This window comes from Galleria mellonella, unplaced genomic scaffold, assembly GCF_026898425.1.
Source record: "Galleria mellonella isolate WM207_F2 unplaced genomic scaffold, CSIRO_AGI_GalMel_v1 utg57, whole genome shotgun sequence".
Lineage (NCBI taxonomy): Eukaryota > Metazoa > Arthropoda > Insecta > Lepidoptera > Pyralidae > Galleria > Galleria mellonella.
In genome coordinates, this window is record NW_026442119.1 from 7,626,450 (window position 1) to 7,648,425 (window position 21,976).

A 21,976-nucleotide genomic window follows, 5' to 3' on the forward strand; every position below is an offset into this window, starting at 1 on the left:
ACTTGATAGATAATATTAGTTGTTGATAGGCGGTTTAAGAAAATAAATAATTTATGTAAATAATCAGTATGTTTACTATACATATTTGCGTAAGAGCACCAAATTGTAGGTTTATTTTATGTAACCCGATTACAATGTTATAATTTTAATATTATGTAAAACAAAACAGAACATATCGCTCATATTTGTTATGCTACCTACATACAAACTAGGTAGGCACATAGTCATAAAATAAGTTGAAACGATAACAATTTTACACGAATTTTATTGACTATTGGCTAACACAAAAAAGATACATTTCCGTTTCTGATATAGAAATATTATTTATAGATAAATAGTCTTTGTCTTTTATTTTTGTATTTTTATTATGTTTATAAACATTTATAGACATAGATAAATAAAATCTTCCTAAATAATTCCAATTATTTACCTAAAGTAGTACTTTACCTATTTGAAATAATTATCTGAATAACTTATTTTAATCACGTATTTATCGTTATTATAATTTAAATAAGTAATATTAATGATATATTCATGATTATTCATTCTTCTTGTCGATGATGATTGTAAACCCACGAAGTTCCCTATTGCCATCGTCATATTTGTCTTAGGTATTCGTGTGCCATGATTTAATGTCAATTCCTTAGTTGTAATTTATTTATTTATTCTCAATAGAAAATAAATAAATAAATCACAACTAAGGAATTTACATTAAATCGTTCAATAGAACAATAAATTTATACAAATGAGAAGCTTAATGCCGTATGTCATTCTATACCAACTATGGAGAGAAAAGCGGAGATAGAGTTTTATATAATTCGCCTATTTCTACGAACATCAACAAAATGAAACAAGAGACATTATATTTTAGTTCTCAGGTAACTAAATATAAGTACTTCCATGTATGAAACGTTGATTACTCAAGCTCACACCAAAACATACCCAGATATTATCTACATAAATGGAATAAAACAATATTTTATATGTTACGTACCTACTTATATTATTATACCGTCTTATTTATTTTTTATATCTTAAGAGGTTCTTTAGGGTGAGCGAATTACTTCACCAAAATAATTATTACATACATAGGTACCTGATGTTACATATTATCGTTAAGTGATAACTAAATTGCATTATTCCACCTGTGACCTGTAATGTGATATATGGTTTATAATAAAAAACAATTTAAAATATTCGATAAAATGTTCATTAAGATTACTTAAATATGTAATTAAGTGCGTAATAAAATAGTTGGTTACCGATTATACTAAACGATGAGAACGATGACAATAATCTTTCAGCATTATTTAAAAAACTGATTTAGATTATTACAAAACGAGTTGACGAAAAAATGCTTTCAACAATACCACATTTGTCAAATTATGTTATTTATTATAGAAGCTAAATAAGGGAACACATTTACATACATAAACGTAATAATCCATATTTTGTTCTGAATAAAATAAAATTATTACGTACGAGTATACTCTTGTACTATAATCATTGTATTTCTTGTATTATATATTGTATGTATATAGTATATAAAATATATTGTATGTTTATTGTAAAAATAATTAATAAGGTGAGTTCAAAATTAGTGAACATATCTCGTTACTATATTTACGGCATAATATCATACTCGTGTCAATGTTGTGTAAGGGTTCGATTTTTAACTTTTTTTAGTTGAACAATTCACAACATACCTACAGTTTATATTACATTTATCATCCAAATATACAAAAACTGACATAAAACGTACTGTTCCCGCCAAAGTTATTGCCGTTACTTCTGTTTTATGTCAAAATTATCACTTTAGTCCAATTTACGCCCTTACCCATGCCACTGCAGACTGCAAAAAACTCAAGTGGTGAGACGGGCAAGCGAAGGGCGCACCCCTCGAACTCTGAACAAGTCAATTGACTTGTTTCCATTTATTATTATTTAGTATGACGTATTACGCATTTCTTAAACAAATTATATATATAATTTTAAATATATATAGTTTTATAGTTTACAATGTGTACTAAAAAATTACATGTCGAGTAGATACAATGTCAAATAAATGTGCTATCTAAAATTGCCACCCACTCACAACTTATCTGCGTAATACGGTAGGTAGGTAAAATTTCACTGCAATTTTGTTTACTTTTATTTAATAAGCTACGCATAATTGAATTATGTGTTTTATCTATGTACATATCTTTAACGTTTACATCACACTACAGAGAAGTGATATAAAATTTTAATCGGTCATTACAATTTAAAGCATTTTTATGTAAATTATCTACCTATATAGGGTTAAAGATTAAAACCTAATAGTAATTTTTATTATAATATGTATTCAAGTAGACAAAGTAGGTATTGATAAGAAAAAAATTGTTGTATTATTATACAAGAAGTATATATTTTTCTTATTTTTATACAATCGTAGTAGAAGTAAAGCACTAGTTCCCTCATGACATGATAGACATGTAGTCTAGCAAGAACAGATTATATCACAGACTACGAACTATAACTCGATATAATATAAGAACATTTTAGTGCATACTTTAATATTTGCAATAGAACTGATAACAAAATGTATTATTACTTTTATGTTATTTTATACTACGTCTAAAATTAACAATTTTTAATACGATACAAACAATTTTTAACTTATAGTATTAATATCCCATTTAGGTTGTCTCCTGTTATTGGAGGAGCATGCTAATTTTGATTGTTTTTCAGTAGATACACCTTTGTTAAACTCTATAGAAAAATTATTACATATGAGAATTTTAATTTCTTATTTCGTTTAAAAACTAGTCGACCGTGGCCCGTGACAGCAGAAGATGAACGCTAGCAAGATAATATGACTCTGAGTCTGAAATATTATTTTTAATATTTGTAATATATGTACAGCGTGAAATCGAAATCATTACCACCATTCAAAACAGTATTCTAATAGTGAAACTAAAATTTTATCGAATGACACATATGTCGAAAATCGACACAAATTTTTAAGCCTCCCGAAATTATTGGCTCAAATTTTAGATCTACGTGTTATTAAGATAATATTTCTACAATTACTACTTCTACTAATTATTTTTACATATTACAATTTCACTACTAAAACACTTGTCTAAAACAATATTAACAACTTTAATTTCACCTGTATAGATAGGTATCTAATTCAAAATTTTAAATAAGAAGAGTAAAGAACCACCATATTTAAATAAAAATAAGTGTTGACTCATTGATTGCAAGAAAAAAATATTTAGAAATATGACCTCGTATGCGACCAAGAACATGTCTACATATCTATATAATAAGGTGGAAGAATTTCCTTTTTTGTTTCAATGTGCTCATCTCCGGAATTACTAGTCGGATTTAAAAAAAAACATTACATTTAATAGCTCATTTCTTGAGGAAGGTTATAGGCTTCTCAACATCAAAATACGACTACGGGCGAAGCCGCGGAAAGCATCTGTTACAAGTATACGTATATACATACATGTAACTAAGTTTACATTCTGAGTTTCTGGTAACATCACTCATCAAGTCGCAAAGGTGCAGCATGCGACTGCACTGAGCCTCTCACGCCGCCGGTTGTTTGGCACATACATACAGACACGTCCAATCGTTATTCCCATAGATATGTTTACATTCACGAAAGTTCCTGTTAAAATTGTTAGTTAACAGTTAACAAACATCCAATTCGGAAAGTAAGATTTAACACCTTTCATCTTCATTTCTTTTCCGTTTATATTTAGTGTTAGTAGAGCGAAAGTACATGGCCAATAATATTTTTCGTATTAATTTTATATTATGTTAATACTATCTACAGTATAAAGTTAGAATTCTTTTTTTATAGTTTAAGAGGAAGACATGGCCTTATATTTAACAGTTATTTTTAAAAAATACAACATCTGAATTTCTTTCCCGTTCTATTTAGCAGAAACTCCATTCTGAAGAAACAGTAGATTCTTAAAAAAAGTTATTCAAAAATGTATCATTAAGTTATTTTTCTTTCATTCATTAGCACCATAGCTCTCAAACGGATACATCAACTTTAGTGAGTTTTTTTTTATTTAGCCATCCCTTGATACATACTTGGGAATTCTGTTCTAAGTATCTTTAGTAAAAATTTATTAATTATGTCGGTATTTTTTTTTTTATATTAGTGTATGTTCCTTTATTTTTATTTATTTTAAGAATACCTATTAACTTAAATTTTATATAAAATAAGCCATATAACTTAACATCTAAGTAAACTATTGTATTGTGACATTGAATGTGACATATACTACTTATGTTCTTATAACTAATAATCAAAATGCACATTATATTAAACGGTGTCCGATATATCCAAAAAGCGTGGTGGTCATCCACCATATCATCTATGGCTGCAGAGGGCGCGGGGTCGCGTGAGACTCGGCGGCCGGATGGACGCAGGAAGGAAGCTGCTAGTTGCCAGTTTGCTCCCCTCAGATCTATTTTAGAGTTCATTCATTTCACTCCATCGCTTTATAGACCCACTGCTGAATAAAGAGTTAGGCGAGAGGGCATCAAAATGCATGCCCCCATCCGTTTTGCCAGGCTCCTCCAAATTATTCGAACTACTAAATGTCAAAGTTATAAGGATCACATTAAAAACTTGCAAATGTAAAAAAATGTCTCACAATGCAGTTTTTCCACTACAAAAAGTTGAGAGATCCTATTTCATCTTATGTTAATCCAAGCCAGCTACTTTATAACTGTGTTACCATATTCAAGTATGTAAAATTAATAAATAAATAAATTTCTATAATAATTATAATGACAGCTACAAGCACTGTATGTTTTGAATTTGAATAAAGGGATGTAATTTTTAATAACTATTATTTTTCATTTAATATAAATGAATAATGAAATTTCAGGATTTATCATTATTTATTAGGTTAAATACTAACTAAAATTCAAAATTTGAAGTTTTGCAGTATGAGATTGCTAGAACAAAAATCATTTTTTTTATTTAATGAACGCATGCAAGCAATAAATTATCAATACCTATTTTTCCATTGGCATTCTATTTTTACAAACTATAATATATACCATTGCCCGATTTAATATTTTTGCCTTTTCGGGCATAAATAATATTTGTCGACTTTTTCAACGGTTAGTTGCCTCATTTTTAATCGCTCCGGCTTATATATAGTACTTAATTGTACAAATTATTTATCAAGGACAACTTCTAAAGTTCTACAGAATAATCTTTTTGCTAATATCAAGAAATCAGATACGTACCTTGTTTTCATTAGATTAATGTTCAATCTCGTTAAAAGTATCACGATACATATAGTAATCCTTACTGATTTTATAAATCTGAAAGGTTTGTTTTTATTCGTTATGAAATTTTATATGGTGCATATAATTTTTAAGATAGAGAAAAACATAGGCTGCTTTTATATCCCTGTCACGCGAATGAAATTATAAAAAAATACAACTACCATTTTATCTTACCTTATCATACTAATATAATAAAATTGCAACTGGACGATGTCTGTACATGGAAGATATTTAAGAGAAATTGATACAAGGGTCTTATTAAGAAGAATAAGAGCCTAAACAACAATTTTTAGTAATTTTGCCTGTCTGTATATTTATTTTCGGCATCCCGCAAAAACTACTACACGAAATTGGATGTAATTTTCACAGTTGTGTTCGTAAAGGTCTAACTTAATATCTGGTATAATGTTTCATCTTGATACCCCGCCTAGAAGTGGATTAGATTTAGATTAGATTTGATTTCCTACTTTTGAAATCCATGCATACGAAGTAGCGAGTAAAAAGTTAGTTCATAATAAAATTTTGTAGCATGTTAAAGGTTAATTGTCTCCAGTTACCGTATATTGAACTTGTGTAGAGGTATTCAATCCCTTGTTCGCGCTTCGCTGCCTAATCGGAAATGAACAATCACATTGGTATAGGAAGTGAGTTAAACGGTAACATAATTTATGTGTGAAATAAACATAAAAAATTGTTAAGTATTTTAGAAATGAAATGCTTAATATCTATGTGAACTTAAAAAACTGCCGTCAATTTAAAAAAAAAGAATTTTCTAAAGTATTTATTTATTGAATTTTATTGATCCCTCCATAGGGATTACATGAAGTAAGGTGCTATTTACTAAAATGGCCAATTAATGAATTGATAATTATAATTTAAAGGTACTCATCAAAAATAAACTAAGTACAAAAAGTAGACTTAATGCTAAATAGCATTTTTTCCCAGTCAACCTTAATAAATAGAAAATTTTATATACGCTTGAAAATGAACAGCTTTCCTTGTCGAAAAATGGTATATTTAAAAAAATTAAAACAACTTTTGATCCTTTCACACTAAATAGAGCACTGCACGCACATTATAATCCTTGAGCATTTAAATTATAGAATAATGGCCAAAATCAGTGTCTAATTTAGTGTAGGTATATTGTTATCTAAATAGAAATTAAATTGTATTGAATCCTAAGCAAGGAACGCCCCTGTTAGAGACAGCCTGAAGCCTACGTATGTGACTAAATAAAGTCATATTATATACTAAAAAAAAATAAAAAATAATACTAGTCAGACTGGTGACTGAGTTATGCTAGAGATCCACGATCTCTCCGTTCGTCAATCCGTATGTTATTATTTATCAACATTATGTACAAATCTAAGTAGATTAATGACCCCCACCTTTTTTATCAAATTATTTTTTTTATCGAGGTGCCCCATTCGATGGATACCTACGAATATTCAAAGTGTCAAGCAATATGCCTCTCATCTCTTTAGCACACATAATCTGTTAAATAATAATGTTTATTAAATATTAAACCTAAATTCTTTCAAATAACTTAAACAGATGTAACGAAAAAATTTTATTAATTATGAAATTTTGCCTGAATATTACCTATATTAATAGACCATGATTATAATAACATTTTACTAGGCTAAAATTTTTAATAGTAATACGAGTCTAGACATTTTAAGGAGTCGTAAGTACGCGTGTGCATGCTCGCGGGATTTCAATTTCGAGCATGCTGTTGACTGCAACTGCCTATCAGATACATACACAAAAAATAAGATATTTAAAATAAATACTTGGTAGTAAGTACCTAAATAATAATATACCTACTTATAACAATATTATTTAGTTTTTAACTAACATAATGCTTACTATTTTGTGATATGTACATAAATATACAATTAAAGTTGACCGTTAACGCCACTGTGGGAATTATGTTAAATATTCACGGTAATAATGATGATAATATTAATTTATTCGTCAAGTCAGTAGAGCAAAACCATCAAAACATTCAGTTAAACAATAATGAAACCAAACATTTGTAGTCAGGTGCACTCATAAATATTCTGTATATGATTATGGAAAATAGTGAACTTTGAACATTCTAATAACATGATTCTACTTATCGTTTGTGTATCCAATACTTGTTTAAAAATTGGATTGATTTACGTATACCATTTTTTGTTAGGAATATTTATATACCTTTTGAGCGACAACTGGTCGAGCTTTTACGAAAAAAAGAGATATCTGAATACTAAAGTACCTAATTTATAATTAAAGATTATGTTCCACATAAAAAACCAACTTCAAATATGACAAAACCAATTTTTTTGGTCTCAAAATAAACTACTAAACCCATTTTGATAAAATTTTTATGGAACCAATCTGTAAGTATATTCTTTCAGATAAAATAGAATTTTTCAAATAGGTTTAGAAACAACAGTTATGAAGTAACAAACATAAAAAATTCAACCATATTGAGAACATTCTTCTTTTTGAAGTCGGCTGAAAAAGGAAGGAGGTTGTCAATTAAGCAATATTTTTTTTCTATACGGTACGCTATATTTTTGTCAATTCTGTACAAATTTCGTTATTTTATGCAATCAATAGTTTTTACTTCCTTATTGGTCCCATACAAAATTTATTATCTGTAATTAAAAAATAATGTATGTAAGCTTAATATTAAAATTTATTACTTTTATTACCTTTTTCACATTTTACTAATTAGTACATGAAAATGTTTTATTGGCCTTTCACACGAGAACTTTCTTTCTGTAGGCGTATTACAGACTGCGTGTGTGTCTTTAACGCACCAATTGTACAGTTAATTGAAATATGCGCGATACAAAGACGACTCGGCCCTTCTTTAGCTAATCAACAGCGATTAAGTTTGTTTATTTTGAGTACGATTACAAGTCTCCTAAAATTACATACACTTATGCCATCAGGCATTAAATCTGCCTTGTAGGCATTTTTCAATGTGTGCAAAAGTATAAATAAATAAATTATTGTTAAAAATATATGTCAGATTACTGATGTACATAATAATTTAGGATAATTATGAAAATTATGTATAAAAAATATTAATAGCATTTATAATAACATTAGCCTCTGAGTTTGAATTCTAAGATGCAAAAATGGAAAGTTTTATAACATTTTTTATTTTTAAAACTAATGTTAACTGCCTAGTTTCAAATTAGTTTGGTGAGAATAACTTTATGCTATTTGCCAGTTAACATTTAAAAAAATCTAGAAGAAAAGATTATACCTTATATGATAGGTACCTATATATGAAAATGTTACAGGTAACTTGATTTGGAAACAAAACTTTTTAGGTCTTAAACAACTATAAAAATAATACCAATAATACTATAACATTAATGTACCTACCTACTTATCTTACTATACATGATATATAAGCTGCTAATTTTACCCAACACGTTTTCTCCAGTACTTTTAATTATTAATTAATTGGTATTAAAATTTTTGTTTTGTTACTCAACATTCTAAATTCTAACTCTAGTTAGAGTTGCTATTGTTAGTGGCGTCAATTAAAAGCCAGACAGTTTAATTTTCTAGACACAGCTTGCACCTAAACTTATTTAGAACATTATTAAGGAACCACGACAAATGTCTTCCAAGCATTTCCTGATCTAATTTATAGACCTTAGACGACTGATTGCATAAAGACTTGTAATAATAAATAAATGGGTTTAACTAGGTTTTTCAATATAAAACATTTTATGTAATACATAATATTAGTGTGCGATTTTCAAAAGGAGGAAAAATCTTAATTTCATATTTACTAAACTACCTACATATTTACTATATTTTGTAAGCGAATTGAATTTTCAAAATGTTTTTGTTTACTAGATATAATAACGTAAACATATTTCCTAGTAACAGTTATCATTTGTTATGAAATGCACATAATATAGGTACATAATTGATTAATCTACTTGAAATGTCGTAATTAAAAGTTAACCTTTATAATATTTAATTTACATTAATCTTACCTTTCCTTTAACCGTTGTTTGTCGTTACAAAGAACTGCACTCGGCGACGCCCGCTAATTCCTATTTCCTCATTAGCTGGAGCGTTCCCCGCCTGCGCCTGGGCCTACGTTGCGCCCATTCAACATGTCTCGTCCCCTGTAACCCCCTCCAACTCCTCTTATCCATTATTCTCCGTGCACAATCCCCCCACCAACTCTTCAATTTCATCCGTTGAGCGAAATTGCCGCAAGTGCACTCGAGAAGTGTTTTGATTTATTGACCATTTATTGAGCTCTCAACGTCTGAAGTATCTAATAAAATAGTGTTAAACATTTAAATGGTTTATGTGTAAGGTATTTTGTATGTTTTGATTTTGATGAAAATACAGTAAAATATATTTGAATATTCGAAATAATTCGGTTAAATAAGAGAATTGAAATATATGTAATATGTATAGTCGTTTTTAAAAAAAATAAAAGGCTAAACAAGTGTGGCCTGTTAGTGGCCAACAATGCGATGTTCAGAGCCCTCAACAAGAGAGGTGATGCGATATGGCGGGAAGCACGCCGGTGGGCCCCAATTTGCCTTAGCATTATTCAATTGGAAGAGACAAGTGGTTGGCGTAGGCTAGCGCGTGACCTACTCACGTATTTTGGATTATTTACTAATCTAAAATAATGTTACATTTGTTGTGGTTAGTTTATACGCCTTTTGAATGAAATTATTATTTGTATGTTTTTATTTGTACCCTTTTATGCCTTGTTTCAAATACATTATCATAAATAAATTGTCTCTTCTAGGACAGATAAATAAATAGAATTATTATTACTATTTTTATATTTTCTACCTTTTAGACCCACACAAAAAAATATGAATAAGATTTTTTAGTTTATCTTTTGTCCCACTTGTCAATTACCTTCTCTTTATTCTACCTATAATATTATACTAAATTATAATATGTTTTTATATTATATTATAACATCTCTAAAAGCCTAAATGCGATGCCAATCCTTCTGCCAAGCGTGGCAACTACCTGCTGGTAAAACTCCCCTTATGGGGAAGGCTTATGTTCAGCAATGGATAGTTAACAGCTGAAATAATGATAATATATTTTTAATAAGTGTTTTTTTTTTCATTCAATATTTTTTTAATTATATTAAAATGTAACTGTACTGTATGTTTGTAAATTTGTTAATCTAAAATACTAGATGGTTTGTGCAATTAATGATTGATGACATGCGTTTTTCATATCACAGTACCTACAGCCAATAGACTCGTGTTAATCTAACTGATTAACAAACTGTTTCTAATATAAGTGGAGTACGCTATCATAAAGTTTATCGCAGGTCAGCAACGATGTTAGTAAAAACAGCAACAACTCGTGGTGTTTCCATAGACTGGCGCCAATAAACAAATCAGTGCAGATAACATCTCATTCAGCCGAGTGGCGTGTAAGATTAGAATAACATCAGCGACTTGTCTTAGAAATACATAATAGTATTTTTTTATAGTACGAGGAAGGCAGAGAGCACCAAATTGTCAAATACCAATATTCCGTATATTCCTTGTTAGCATATACTGTCATAAATAACCTCAGCAATGCACACCGGTTCTGGAGACCTGTCACCTTCCCAAATACGATTAGATATTATAATATTATATTAAATACGATTTATCAAATTATATTAAGTCTTTGTAGGTTCCGCCCGATTTCTATATCACTTCACTTACGTATTATACGTATAAGTTCCATCACACTTTCATCTAACATATCAGCAACCTCGTAACATGCTCTTTTCCCTGTTATAGTTTAACTGACACCTTTATTAAAGTCACTTTACTCTCATACACCTACTGTATTACAAAAGTTTGCTTCCACGAGCTTTTTTCCTTACAAATTTGCGCTTACATGAGGACAACGAAGTAATTCAATTGCCAAAGGTATTACTACTATTGGTGACCAACCAATGAAACTCTAGATTTTATTATATACTTTTTTATACTTACTATATATTAACTGTAAGAATTTTCTTATTTGCAATTTAAATTTTGAATTTTTTGACAATGTCTCTTTCTTGCTTGCTTGAACGCTGTTAATAAATTTTACTATGCTAAAATCCGTGTCTACATAATTTAAAAATCTTATCACAGTTCAACGCTCTATAATAGTTACTCTTACTTTACACAGGGTTAGATAGGAACCTATAATGAATGGAGCTCTCCATGATATTCACAGATCTTAGTCCTGTGATAGAAGATGACGATGATGAATAGAAGATGATGACTTATGTAACTACTGAATAGATTTATTGATTTCAGAGATTCACAATAACTAAATTGTTTTGGTGTCTCTACTAAAAAATAGTGCACAGGCAAAACCTAATAGTATTATACGAGTATGTACACTGTTAGGGTATTTCTAAAGGAAATCACACAGTCATCATGTTAAACACATAGCAATTAACAAGTAAATTATTCGTGAGTGCTTTCACAGTGCCCTGCATCCGGCGTGCGCCTGCGCTCCCAATTGGACTTCCGAGCGCGTTTCCGAAATCGCTCCAACAACGAACCGTCGCGACCATTTTAATGACACCAAAGGGAGCTATTGTTTTGTTATTATTGTGGCACGAGACAGGATGCTGGCTAATTAGACACTAATTTACTTACTTGTTTTATTGCCTTCATCATATTAGTAGTTTGTTCATTTAATTACATAAAAATCCTGATCGTCCTTTGTTTTTATTTTTTCTAGATTGTTTTAGGACTTCGTATATATTCTGTTCTGTTTATTACTCCTCTCCATCCGAAAGATATCTGAAAGAGATTAGTGAAAATGCCGATTATTATTTTCTCTCTGTAACTTTAGCTAAATTTTCAACTGTAAAATTTTATTCATATATTGCTTGAACTTAAAATATTGATCTTTAAATAAAAAATGATACACAAATTTCAGACAGTTATTTCGTACAGAACGATACTGATTATTAACGGTTCAGAATATTTATGGTATAAACTGGATAAATAATTGAAATGGTTTGTATGCGGCAATTTACCAAGGCAATAAATATCTTTAATGTGGATTGACATGTTACAATGCCGAAATGAACTCATCCGTCAACCGACCATCTATAAATTGGACATAGAGGGCTAGTTCGGGCGTGGTGTTGTGACAGACAAGGCGGAAGAGACGCGTTAGCGAGGACTACTGATCAACGATTATTTGGTAGAACCGGGTAGAAATAAGTAAAACTTGTATTAAACTAAAAAAATAAAAATAAGTCAATAAACCTCAACTATAAAAATTATTTTGAAACTTGCGAGTTAGAAGAATTATGTTTGTAAAAATATAGTAATAATAATATAAATAATAATTTTAGTCAAATTTAAATACTTCTTTCTTAAAATCAATAGAATATTTTACAATTCATAATGATAGTCAATAACCCTCTTGAAACAAGCCATTGTCTTTTATTTCGATGTTTGAATATTAACAAACTCGCAATTAGACAATAATTGCTTGTCGTAAAACAAGAGTCGTAAATGGTATAAGAGCAACAGTTAAGTGTTTATAAAATAAAAATGACCAAATGGATCTGTCGGATGATCGGCGTAATATGCGCTGATTTGTGTGCCCCAGTTCGCGTATTATGAGAGTGCGGAGTGCGCAGGCGCAGGGCGCGCGACCCGCGCGTCCAATTATACCTATTGCCCAAACAGCCGCACTGATCTCGTTCGTATCCAGTGGTATCCGTTTTAATTGTTCTGCGCATTGTGCGTCATTGAATGGACCATAGAACATGTCCGCATTATTCAATGAGAAACGATAAACATTTTGTTGAATCATCTATTGAGATATATATAATTTCGCAAACTCTAGTCACTGTAATAAAATATGATGGCATGAAATGTAGGCCACACTTTAATGTGACAAAAATGAAACTAATGATCTTTAAAATAAGATTCTGATATCACGAAAATAATGATAAAATTCAACGATATGAAACTAGATATTAGAAAGATAAATGTAACTATGAGAGAAGACGTACCTACCTACGTAAAGAACCTTTATGCATATTATTATTATACATATTTTATATATTTATTTCGGTTTAAAGATGGGATATGGCAGTGAATTATCATGAGCGAAACAGTATACACTATTATTTCCATGGTACTGCTCATATCTATAGGCGATGGTTACCACTTTTCATCAGGTGGGCTTGTATGCCATTCTAAGTTACATAAAAAAAAATTAAAAAAATCTGAATAAATGAATAATCCTATTTCTTGATTATTCTATCTACATTCTTCTTAGCTAAATTTGCCCACTGGACTGGATCCTAGTTATGTCATGCATAAGTAATAATTGCCCTGTATGAATAAATGGTTTTAATTTATTGATTGCTCAATATTTGTCAGTGTAAACTGCTGAGAAAAGTATTTATAACACTATATATTAATATAAAAAATACATCTCTAAGATGTTTAATGAGGTGCTATTCATAATTTAAATAATTCAATAAACAAACAATTTTATCTAATGTTAAACCCAAATATAATAATTGGTCACTGACAGCCTGTTGATAACTTCATTATTAAATTAAAGGACGCCCACTGAGATGCTAATTGAAATTATCCTATAATTACAACGTGCCAGTAATAGTTTATGTCACGGAAAAACATTTTTTTTATACATATGTATAAATTGATATTTAATGTTAATTATATATATTTGTAATGTATACTTAGTCTTTAAAGGTTTAATGACTATTCAACAACCACAAGTTTGATCGCCTATTCAAATTTATTTTAAAAAGTTATAAGTTTCTGAACTGATTTTTATTCTTTTTGCAATAAATAAGGTTAATTCCTGTGTTAATCCAATATTTACTTTGTTATGATTTTTTATAATCGTTACAAATATACATATACTGTATTTGTTTAAAATTTTCATATCACATTCACACGTGCACAGAAATATGTATTTAGGGGTGCAATCAAGACAAAAGCACCTGCCACTTCCTCAGTCTTCCCACCACACCGTAAAGGTCGCCGCTCGTCCGTGAAAGTCCGTTACAAACACCCGTATGTGAATTTATAATTTCTTACGCTGGCCTAATAAATATTTACTACTCTACAGAGTTGTACTGTGTTGTTTATAAATACGAACATGTGAACGGACATTTGATAAACATTCGCAAAATCTAATTTCTTTGCGTCAATTACCATACAGGTCGAAACAGACAACTATTAATATAATTCTAGTAAATTTTTAATCACATTACTGTTCAATCCAGTTATTATTTCTTAAATATTTTTGAGATCTATAATTATCTTTTTATTATTATTATTCAAGTCTGTGCCTATTTTTGTCATATTCAAAATCCACTCTCTAGTTTATAACTATTTACCTATATTACTTTACTTACCAAAAGAAGTTTGTGCAAACTTTTTTAGCATGTTACATGTCTGTAAGTAATAATTAGATTATAAAGAAATAAGACTGCCTTCTGTAGTAAACAATTGTTTGTAACGTAGTCAATAAAGAAAAATGAATAAATAACACCGTCTCTTCTATTATATTTCAACCGCCACCCCTACTTGCATGCTTCCGGTGCAACAAGGAGGTCTGATACTCGAGTTCTACTTAGCGCAAAAGTCGGCAACACGTCAATTAAGATGTCATAGGCGTTGCAACTTTTATGAACTAGGGGGATAACGACAAACTTACCTTCAGACAAATATATTTTTTTGTTATTCTCATCCAAAATCCAACAAAAATCTCAATTCATGTAATTAGAACCCGCAATATTAGATAACTTTTAAATAAATGTTAATACGATAAACAATATAATTTGGCTTTTATTTTGTAAGACTATTGCCTAAATTGCTGATACGTTTTATCTGATGTTTTGTAAATTATAATAAATACCTATGACATGATCTCGTTAAAGTTTATTCACTACGCATTGATAACACTTATGTTACAGAGTAGATATATATTTATACCGGGAAATAACACACCATCTTACGAGTATAAATAAACTACAAAACCCAAAAAAATATCTGGGTAGATAAGTTTTTGCAATAAGTATTAATTTCTAAATTATCTCTGTCATTGTAATGGTGACTTGATTTTAATGATGTAGGTATAATGTACACGATTGTAATAATGGTACCTAATTGTCATCATTTTTCTTTTTTATTATTTACTGTTTATATTATTACTAGGTAAATACCACCTACATGTAACTAATTACATGATCTAAAAGACTTAAAACAATTAATTTAGGAAAATGTGTCAAAAATTAAGAATCTAATAAATATGGCATTTATATTTTATATTAATTAAAATATAAAAAAGTATAAACGATAAAAGGCTTAATCGGACAATGGTAGTAATAGTACTCCAAGGTCGAATCCTGGTATGAACCTATGTTCCCAAGATAAGTTCTTGTCTGGATTATTTAAACTAACTCTCACATGCTTCGTACTTCGGAAGCCATGTAGAGCCGTCGTCTGGTAAACTATGTTAGTAGCCTTCGTATATAAAGATGGCGACCTAGGTACTCTTAACACCAGAAGGTTTATACAGTTAACCCGTTGTACAGAAATTATTTATTACGTTCCAAATGGTATTAAATGGTATAAATATTTAATACCACCTAATGAAAATAATACCGTTATAAACATAACGATAAAAACATTAGTTGATATGATGACGATGATGATATTACTCATCAATCAGAAAAATCACCTATCTATCTATTTTTCGATTTGCAGTGCAGCGTTGGATGCGGGCTATGGCGAGAAGGATTGGAAAAATCATGTCAAACTGTCTGCGTAAGTAAACCATATAATTATTACTGTAGTAATATAGACTAAGTAAACTCTTAATATTTCTCATAATATTTTATTGTTATATATGTAATTGAAAAGATTTGATGCATATTTTTAATAGTAAATATAATTTACTTTATTATTTTCAGAACGTTACATCGGAAACTACTATTTCACGTGAATTATATTGTGTAATGGGCTGCAATGAAGCTCTTAATACATACTTTCAAAAATTGAGAGGTAAATAGTGCACTAAATTTACTAACACCATACATACAAATTGAATATCATAATGATAATATATTTTTTATCTTTATAGAGTTAATCGGTACTCCGCCCGCGCCAGCTCTGGTGGCCGACAGCCTCACGGCTACATCGCTGTCATTATTATGGGAAGCACCAACGCCGGGAAATTTAAGCTATTTAGTACAATGGCGATACGAGGAGTTACCAGGCACCTGGCAATATTATTCTAATACTAGTCACTCAGATCGATCCATAATACATGTCAATAATTTACGGCCTTACACAAAATATAGGGTATGTTTACTGATATTAAATAGATATTACTTATTTTGTAATATTATTATCAAAAGACATGAAAGAGGAGAAGAATCTTAATTTGTCATTTTCTTATGGGTTACAGTTTCGAGTAGCAATATTCTTATCAGGCCGAGGTGGAACGGGTGAACCATTTTATTCTGCTCCATCAGTGGTAATTTTGACACTGGAGAGTGGAAAACCGAGCTCCCCACCGTCTTCGTTAAGAGCGGCGGCTCCTGACCCGAGCCGAGTTGCTATATCCTGGGAACCAGGACCCTTTCCGAATGGACCTCTTATATCTTATGTTCTAAGACTGACAGACACGCAGCCTAACACTAATGATGCTTTAGAGGTATAAATAAAATTATGAGTTGAATTTCCTTTTTAAATCACGCTCATATACACCATATAGTAATATTTTAATAATGTTCACAGGACATGCCAGCATCAAACAACACGCTATTCTATATGTTCCAAAATTTAGCGGCAGAACGGGAATATGAAGTATCAGTGGCGATGAGAAACGTGGCAGGCGAAGGGCCAAGAGCATATGTTCGAGTGTCTACTCCTCCTTTACCCAAATGTAACAATCATTGTTCAATACGATACAATTCTTTGACTATCAATTAATATTACCCATTATTGCCTAATGTTTTTTTTTTCAGCTGTTCCTAGTCAGCAACCTATACTGATTTTGGGTGGAGAGCAAAATATTTTAGCAGCCCCTGCTAATGACATGTTCTCGGAGCCTATAGAATTATACAGCACAGAACACGTAATAACTGGTACCTGTGTTATTATTTAGTTCATACTCTGTCCAGTTATGATTTAACATGATTTTATATTTTGATTGTTTTATTATTACAGGTGTTGGTCTGGATATGTCTAGTGATTCTCTTTTCACGTCTGTATCTAACGGCTACGTATATCGAAGTTCACTTTCCAAAAAAAGTACAGCAGAACCAATTTTTACTCCAGAAAATATTTCATGCACTCCTTTAGATTTATCTGTAGACTGGTTAAATAGACATTTGTATATATTGGGAGAAATTCACTATGATGCCGACAGTTTAAATCCGCTCAATGCCACTCATACGATATGGGAAATTATACGATGCGACTTCGATGGAAAAAACCAAATTGTTGCTTACTCTGGTTTCAATTCACGTCCAATTCACTTTGAAGTCGATGCTTATAATGGGTTAGTATTATACGTATGTCTATACTTACATACTCTTGGTTGAGTTGATTCGAAAGAAATACATAATTGAAAGTTTCTTACAGATATTTATTCTGGGCATTAAGAGGTGGAGATCGTGGTGGCTTATACAGACTAGATTTGGCCAATATTTCTAATGGAGTACGTCATGAGTCACCTCCAGAATTAATAGTCAGAGATGCACATTTAGGAGCATTTACTGTAGACCACGCTGATTTTAGACTCCTGGTCGCTCATCTCAAACGCAATACAGTATTAGCTGTATCGCTCGATGGGTAAGTATTCTCTCCTATTTTATATTATTATAAGTGATATTATAAGTAATACATAGACAGTACTTATTGGAATTCATATAATATTCCATAAATTTGCCAATTCTTGTCTAATCTCTTCTGAATTAATTGTTTGGTTTCTTTAAGTTTTTGGTCTTTTTCTTCCTTTCTTGGCATACCCTCTACAAGTCTACATTATTCTTCTCTATAGTTGATCAAAACTATATTCTTTTTTATTATTTTACTCTTGCAGTCGTGAAGTTACAGACTTCCGAAGCAATACCCAAACACCAATGTTCTCAGCGACACGATCTATTGCCTATGCAAGCGGGCTCTTTTACTGGACAAATGGTAGAGAAATGCTGACTGAAGAGTATCATGCACAAAGTGACAGCTATTTCCATAATGAATATCCTCTGACTTTTAACATGAAAACTATAGCATCAAGGCAGGTGCTCGTAGCCCTTAGAAGTTGTCAACCTATTCCAGTGCCTGTTAATCCTCCGATTGGAGTGCAAAGTGTAATGGGTATTAACCGCGCAAAAGTCTCTTGGTCACCGCCTCATCTTCTTGGACATCAAGGAAGCGGCGCTTGGCAACAATGGACGTTTCATCTTCAATTAATTCATGCTGTTACTCAAGATATTATAGACATGTAAGTATAATTTTATCATTTATTATGTTGCATAATCACTGACATATAACTATGTAGTTCTGTTTTTAATATTTTGCTTCTAAAACTATAACAACTCATGAGTCTCTCTCAATAGGACCCAATATTAAAGGACATTTATGTCCTTTTATATTTCGAGTTTCCCTTCCCTGTAATGGTGTCTTGTGGTTTGTTCTCTTAACTGTCTCTTACGATATTTCTAATATGAAAGTAAGTAGTCACATATTGTATTCTTATTTCATCACTAAATGGTTTAAACATACCAAAAATAAGTTTTTCTATAATCATTTTTTACTTTACAGTAAAAATTTAAGCGACTATATGTATATAGTTGAAAATCTTGAACAGGACACTGAATATAACATCAGAGTGGCTGCTGTTACAAAATCTGGTTCGGGTAAGTTTTAAGAATATAATATAGTAAATATATCTATTTTAATAAAAATAGATATTTTATTTATATATCTTTAAATCTTTACATTAATGTGATACATTTCTTTTAAAGGACCTTGGTCATCAGAATTTGTTGGTAAAACACTGGCTTCTTCACCTACAACTTTGCACAGCACGTTGCTTTGGTCAGGACCAGATGGTCTTTTGCAAACAGATTTAACAGGAGATAATTTGCAAACTTTAATTCACAGGTATTTATGGGCCTACCTATTTTTGAAATGTGTTTATAGTGAACTTCTATTAATTATGACTTTCGTTATTTTCAGAGCCCACTTAAAAAACTTTTATATTACTGATATTTCTTGGTATCGTGACAAATTATATCTAGTCACTAATGCATCAACTGTCATGTGGTATAATACTACCTCCCATGAGAAAGGCTTAATGTCCAACATGGATAATGTTGGAAGTTTAGCTGTGGACTGGGTGGGCAAGAAAATCTATTGGTCGAATCCTAAACAACAATTGGTACGTTTGTTGACTATTAATTGTAATTAATTTATTACTATTGTAATTAATATACCTTCTTACCTTGAATTTAATTTTAATATTGACGAACCAAATATCTTCATTATATTATAGATCACTCGCGGTAACTTCGATGGTAGTAATCGAGAGCCGGTACCAATAGTGACAGTTGCTAAAGAGCTCACCATCGATTCATTAGGAGCGTACATCTATTGGAATACAGGGCATGCTGTCGAAGCTGCACGACTGAATGGCGAAAATAAAATGGTTTATTATCCAGCTCAATTATTCAGTGGTAAACAAGGTAATTCATTCTATCAAACTTATATAAAAGGTAGTGAAAATATATTATATAGATGCTACTTAAAATGTTTTTTTTTTTTGTCAGTGATGGGCCTTACGGCAGATTTTGAAAAGAAATGGTTGTATTGGTTAGTAAGAAGTTACGATGGCTCTGAACTACATCGAGCTGCAACTGCTGATCAGATTTCACAGGGTATAAGTGAGGTTAGTGTTCATTAAATTGACGTTATTAAATTCAATTTCGTAATATGACAATCTACATTGTATTATGCCTGTGCAGTCATACGAAAAGTGTTAAAAGTACTCGAACATATTGATGAAATAGTTATTTTTATGACATCATTGAAATGGAATTATCTGCATAATCGTATATCGTACATATGTACAGACTAGTAAGTGGTTTATTTTCATTTTTAATAATTTGCAAATAGTATTATTTGTAATGCTCTTATTTGTAAAACCACAGACCGTGAAATGGGTTTAAATTACTTCTATATGCCATTTGCAAAACACTGTGCTGTTGTGCCTAAATATCCCACCCTCGAAACGTGTCCTTTCGATATTTTCTTTAAAAAGAATAAGTTAACTATATTTAAAATATCAAACACAAACTTCACAACTAATTTTATTAAGTAATAAAAATGTGCTTACAGGTGTCCGGCTCCTTAGTGACTCGTCTGGCTGGTACAGCTACCCTAGGTCCGCTATGTTACTTCAGCGGTCGACTTGTTTGGGTGCAAGATGCTTCACGCGCGGTTGTATCCGATTTATCTGGCAAATATACTGCTGAACTAGTGCCTAGAGTTCATGTTATTGCAGTTAGAGATCCTACATTACACGCAAACAGCGGTAAGGCTTTCTTTATCCTTTTTTTTTAAAGCTTTTTATTAAAATTGGAAGTTTGTTTTTTCGTCGTCATCATAGGCGTATTTAAGGGGTAGAAGGTGTCCATCTCAGAATCGTCTGGTGCCCATCCCAGTGTCAGTAGCGGAGTTTTTCATTTGCGAGCAAAGACATCTCTAAAAGTACCTTTGCCCCTTTTTTTAAGGGACCAGAGCCCTTCCTGGTAAATAATTATAAAACGCCAATAATATTCATATAACAACGATAATAAACGTTACCATTAAATGGTGTTGTATATAATTTTTTCAAGTATAAAATTAACTGTGACATTATAACTATACGCCCCCATATCACTTTCCTCTCTTGTGAGTGTCGTAATAGGCGACTAATGGAACTTAATGCTCGATAAATGGGCAGCAGTGCCCTCTTAAAACATCACCAAAAGCCATACTGCGGTTACCAATCCGCCTGACAAACGTGGTAATTACTGGCAACATCCCTCATAGTGGTAAACTGTTATAAAAATGATCCCGCTCCTTATAGCAGTTTTTGAAAGAGAAGAAAATTCAGCAATGGAGAGTTAACAGCTAATATGGTATTGATATCATACATGTACACGTACATTTCAGTCATTCATTGTTCATTGAGGAACATATATATTTCCCGTAACCAAATAAGGAGCGATTCTTAGCAACGTATCAATTACTTTAGTTCTACTTCTATATTTAAAATTAATCAATCATGATGATTAATCTTCTATATTTTTTATCTTCTTGTTTTTAGAATCATTGATAGCCATTCCGGAGACGATTAACTCATCATCAATAGCAGTGGTGGGCAAATGGGACCGATTCAACGTAACTTGGGCGCCGGCGGCTCGCGTCAATGTAAATAATAGCAGAGTGTACTACGACGTTAGCTTACACTTTTCTGGACAACATAAAATTGAGGTAAATACTACTAAATATAAATATATATATATAATAGAAAGTAAATTGTATATTACCCAATATCTACGTCATTTCTGAACCGAATTTAATTATTATTTTTGTAATCGATA

The 21,976-nt window shown here is 30.9% G+C and overlaps 1 protein-coding gene across 2 annotated transcripts in view; it reads left to right on the forward strand.

The window, feature by feature from the left end:
• The window catches only part of LOC113509682 (proto-oncogene tyrosine-protein kinase ROS), a 48,247-nt gene that overhangs the window by 11,701 nt on the left and 14,570 nt on the right, over positions 1-21,976 (forward strand). For both annotated transcript variants that reach the window (XM_026893078.3, XM_031910739.2), the window contains exons 3-18: positions 16,086-16,145; positions 16,292-16,382; positions 16,462-16,682; positions 16,789-17,037; positions 17,121-17,268; positions 17,351-17,470; positions 17,553-17,886; positions 17,970-18,179; positions 18,430-18,831; positions 19,152-19,246; positions 19,355-19,493; positions 19,569-19,770; positions 19,885-20,074; positions 20,159-20,277; positions 20,727-20,922; positions 21,700-21,866. In XM_026893078.3, the coding sequence (XP_026748879.2) occupies positions 16,086-16,145; positions 16,292-16,382; positions 16,462-16,682; positions 16,789-17,037; positions 17,121-17,268; positions 17,351-17,470; positions 17,553-17,886; positions 17,970-18,179; positions 18,430-18,831; positions 19,152-19,246; positions 19,355-19,493; positions 19,569-19,770; positions 19,885-20,074; positions 20,159-20,277; positions 20,727-20,922; positions 21,700-21,866 (2,943 nt within the window). The remainder of the gene's footprint in view (positions 1-16,085; positions 16,146-16,291; positions 16,383-16,461; positions 16,683-16,788; positions 17,038-17,120; positions 17,269-17,350; positions 17,471-17,552; positions 17,887-17,969; positions 18,180-18,429; positions 18,832-19,151; positions 19,247-19,354; positions 19,494-19,568; positions 19,771-19,884; positions 20,075-20,158; positions 20,278-20,726; positions 20,923-21,699; positions 21,867-21,976) is intronic.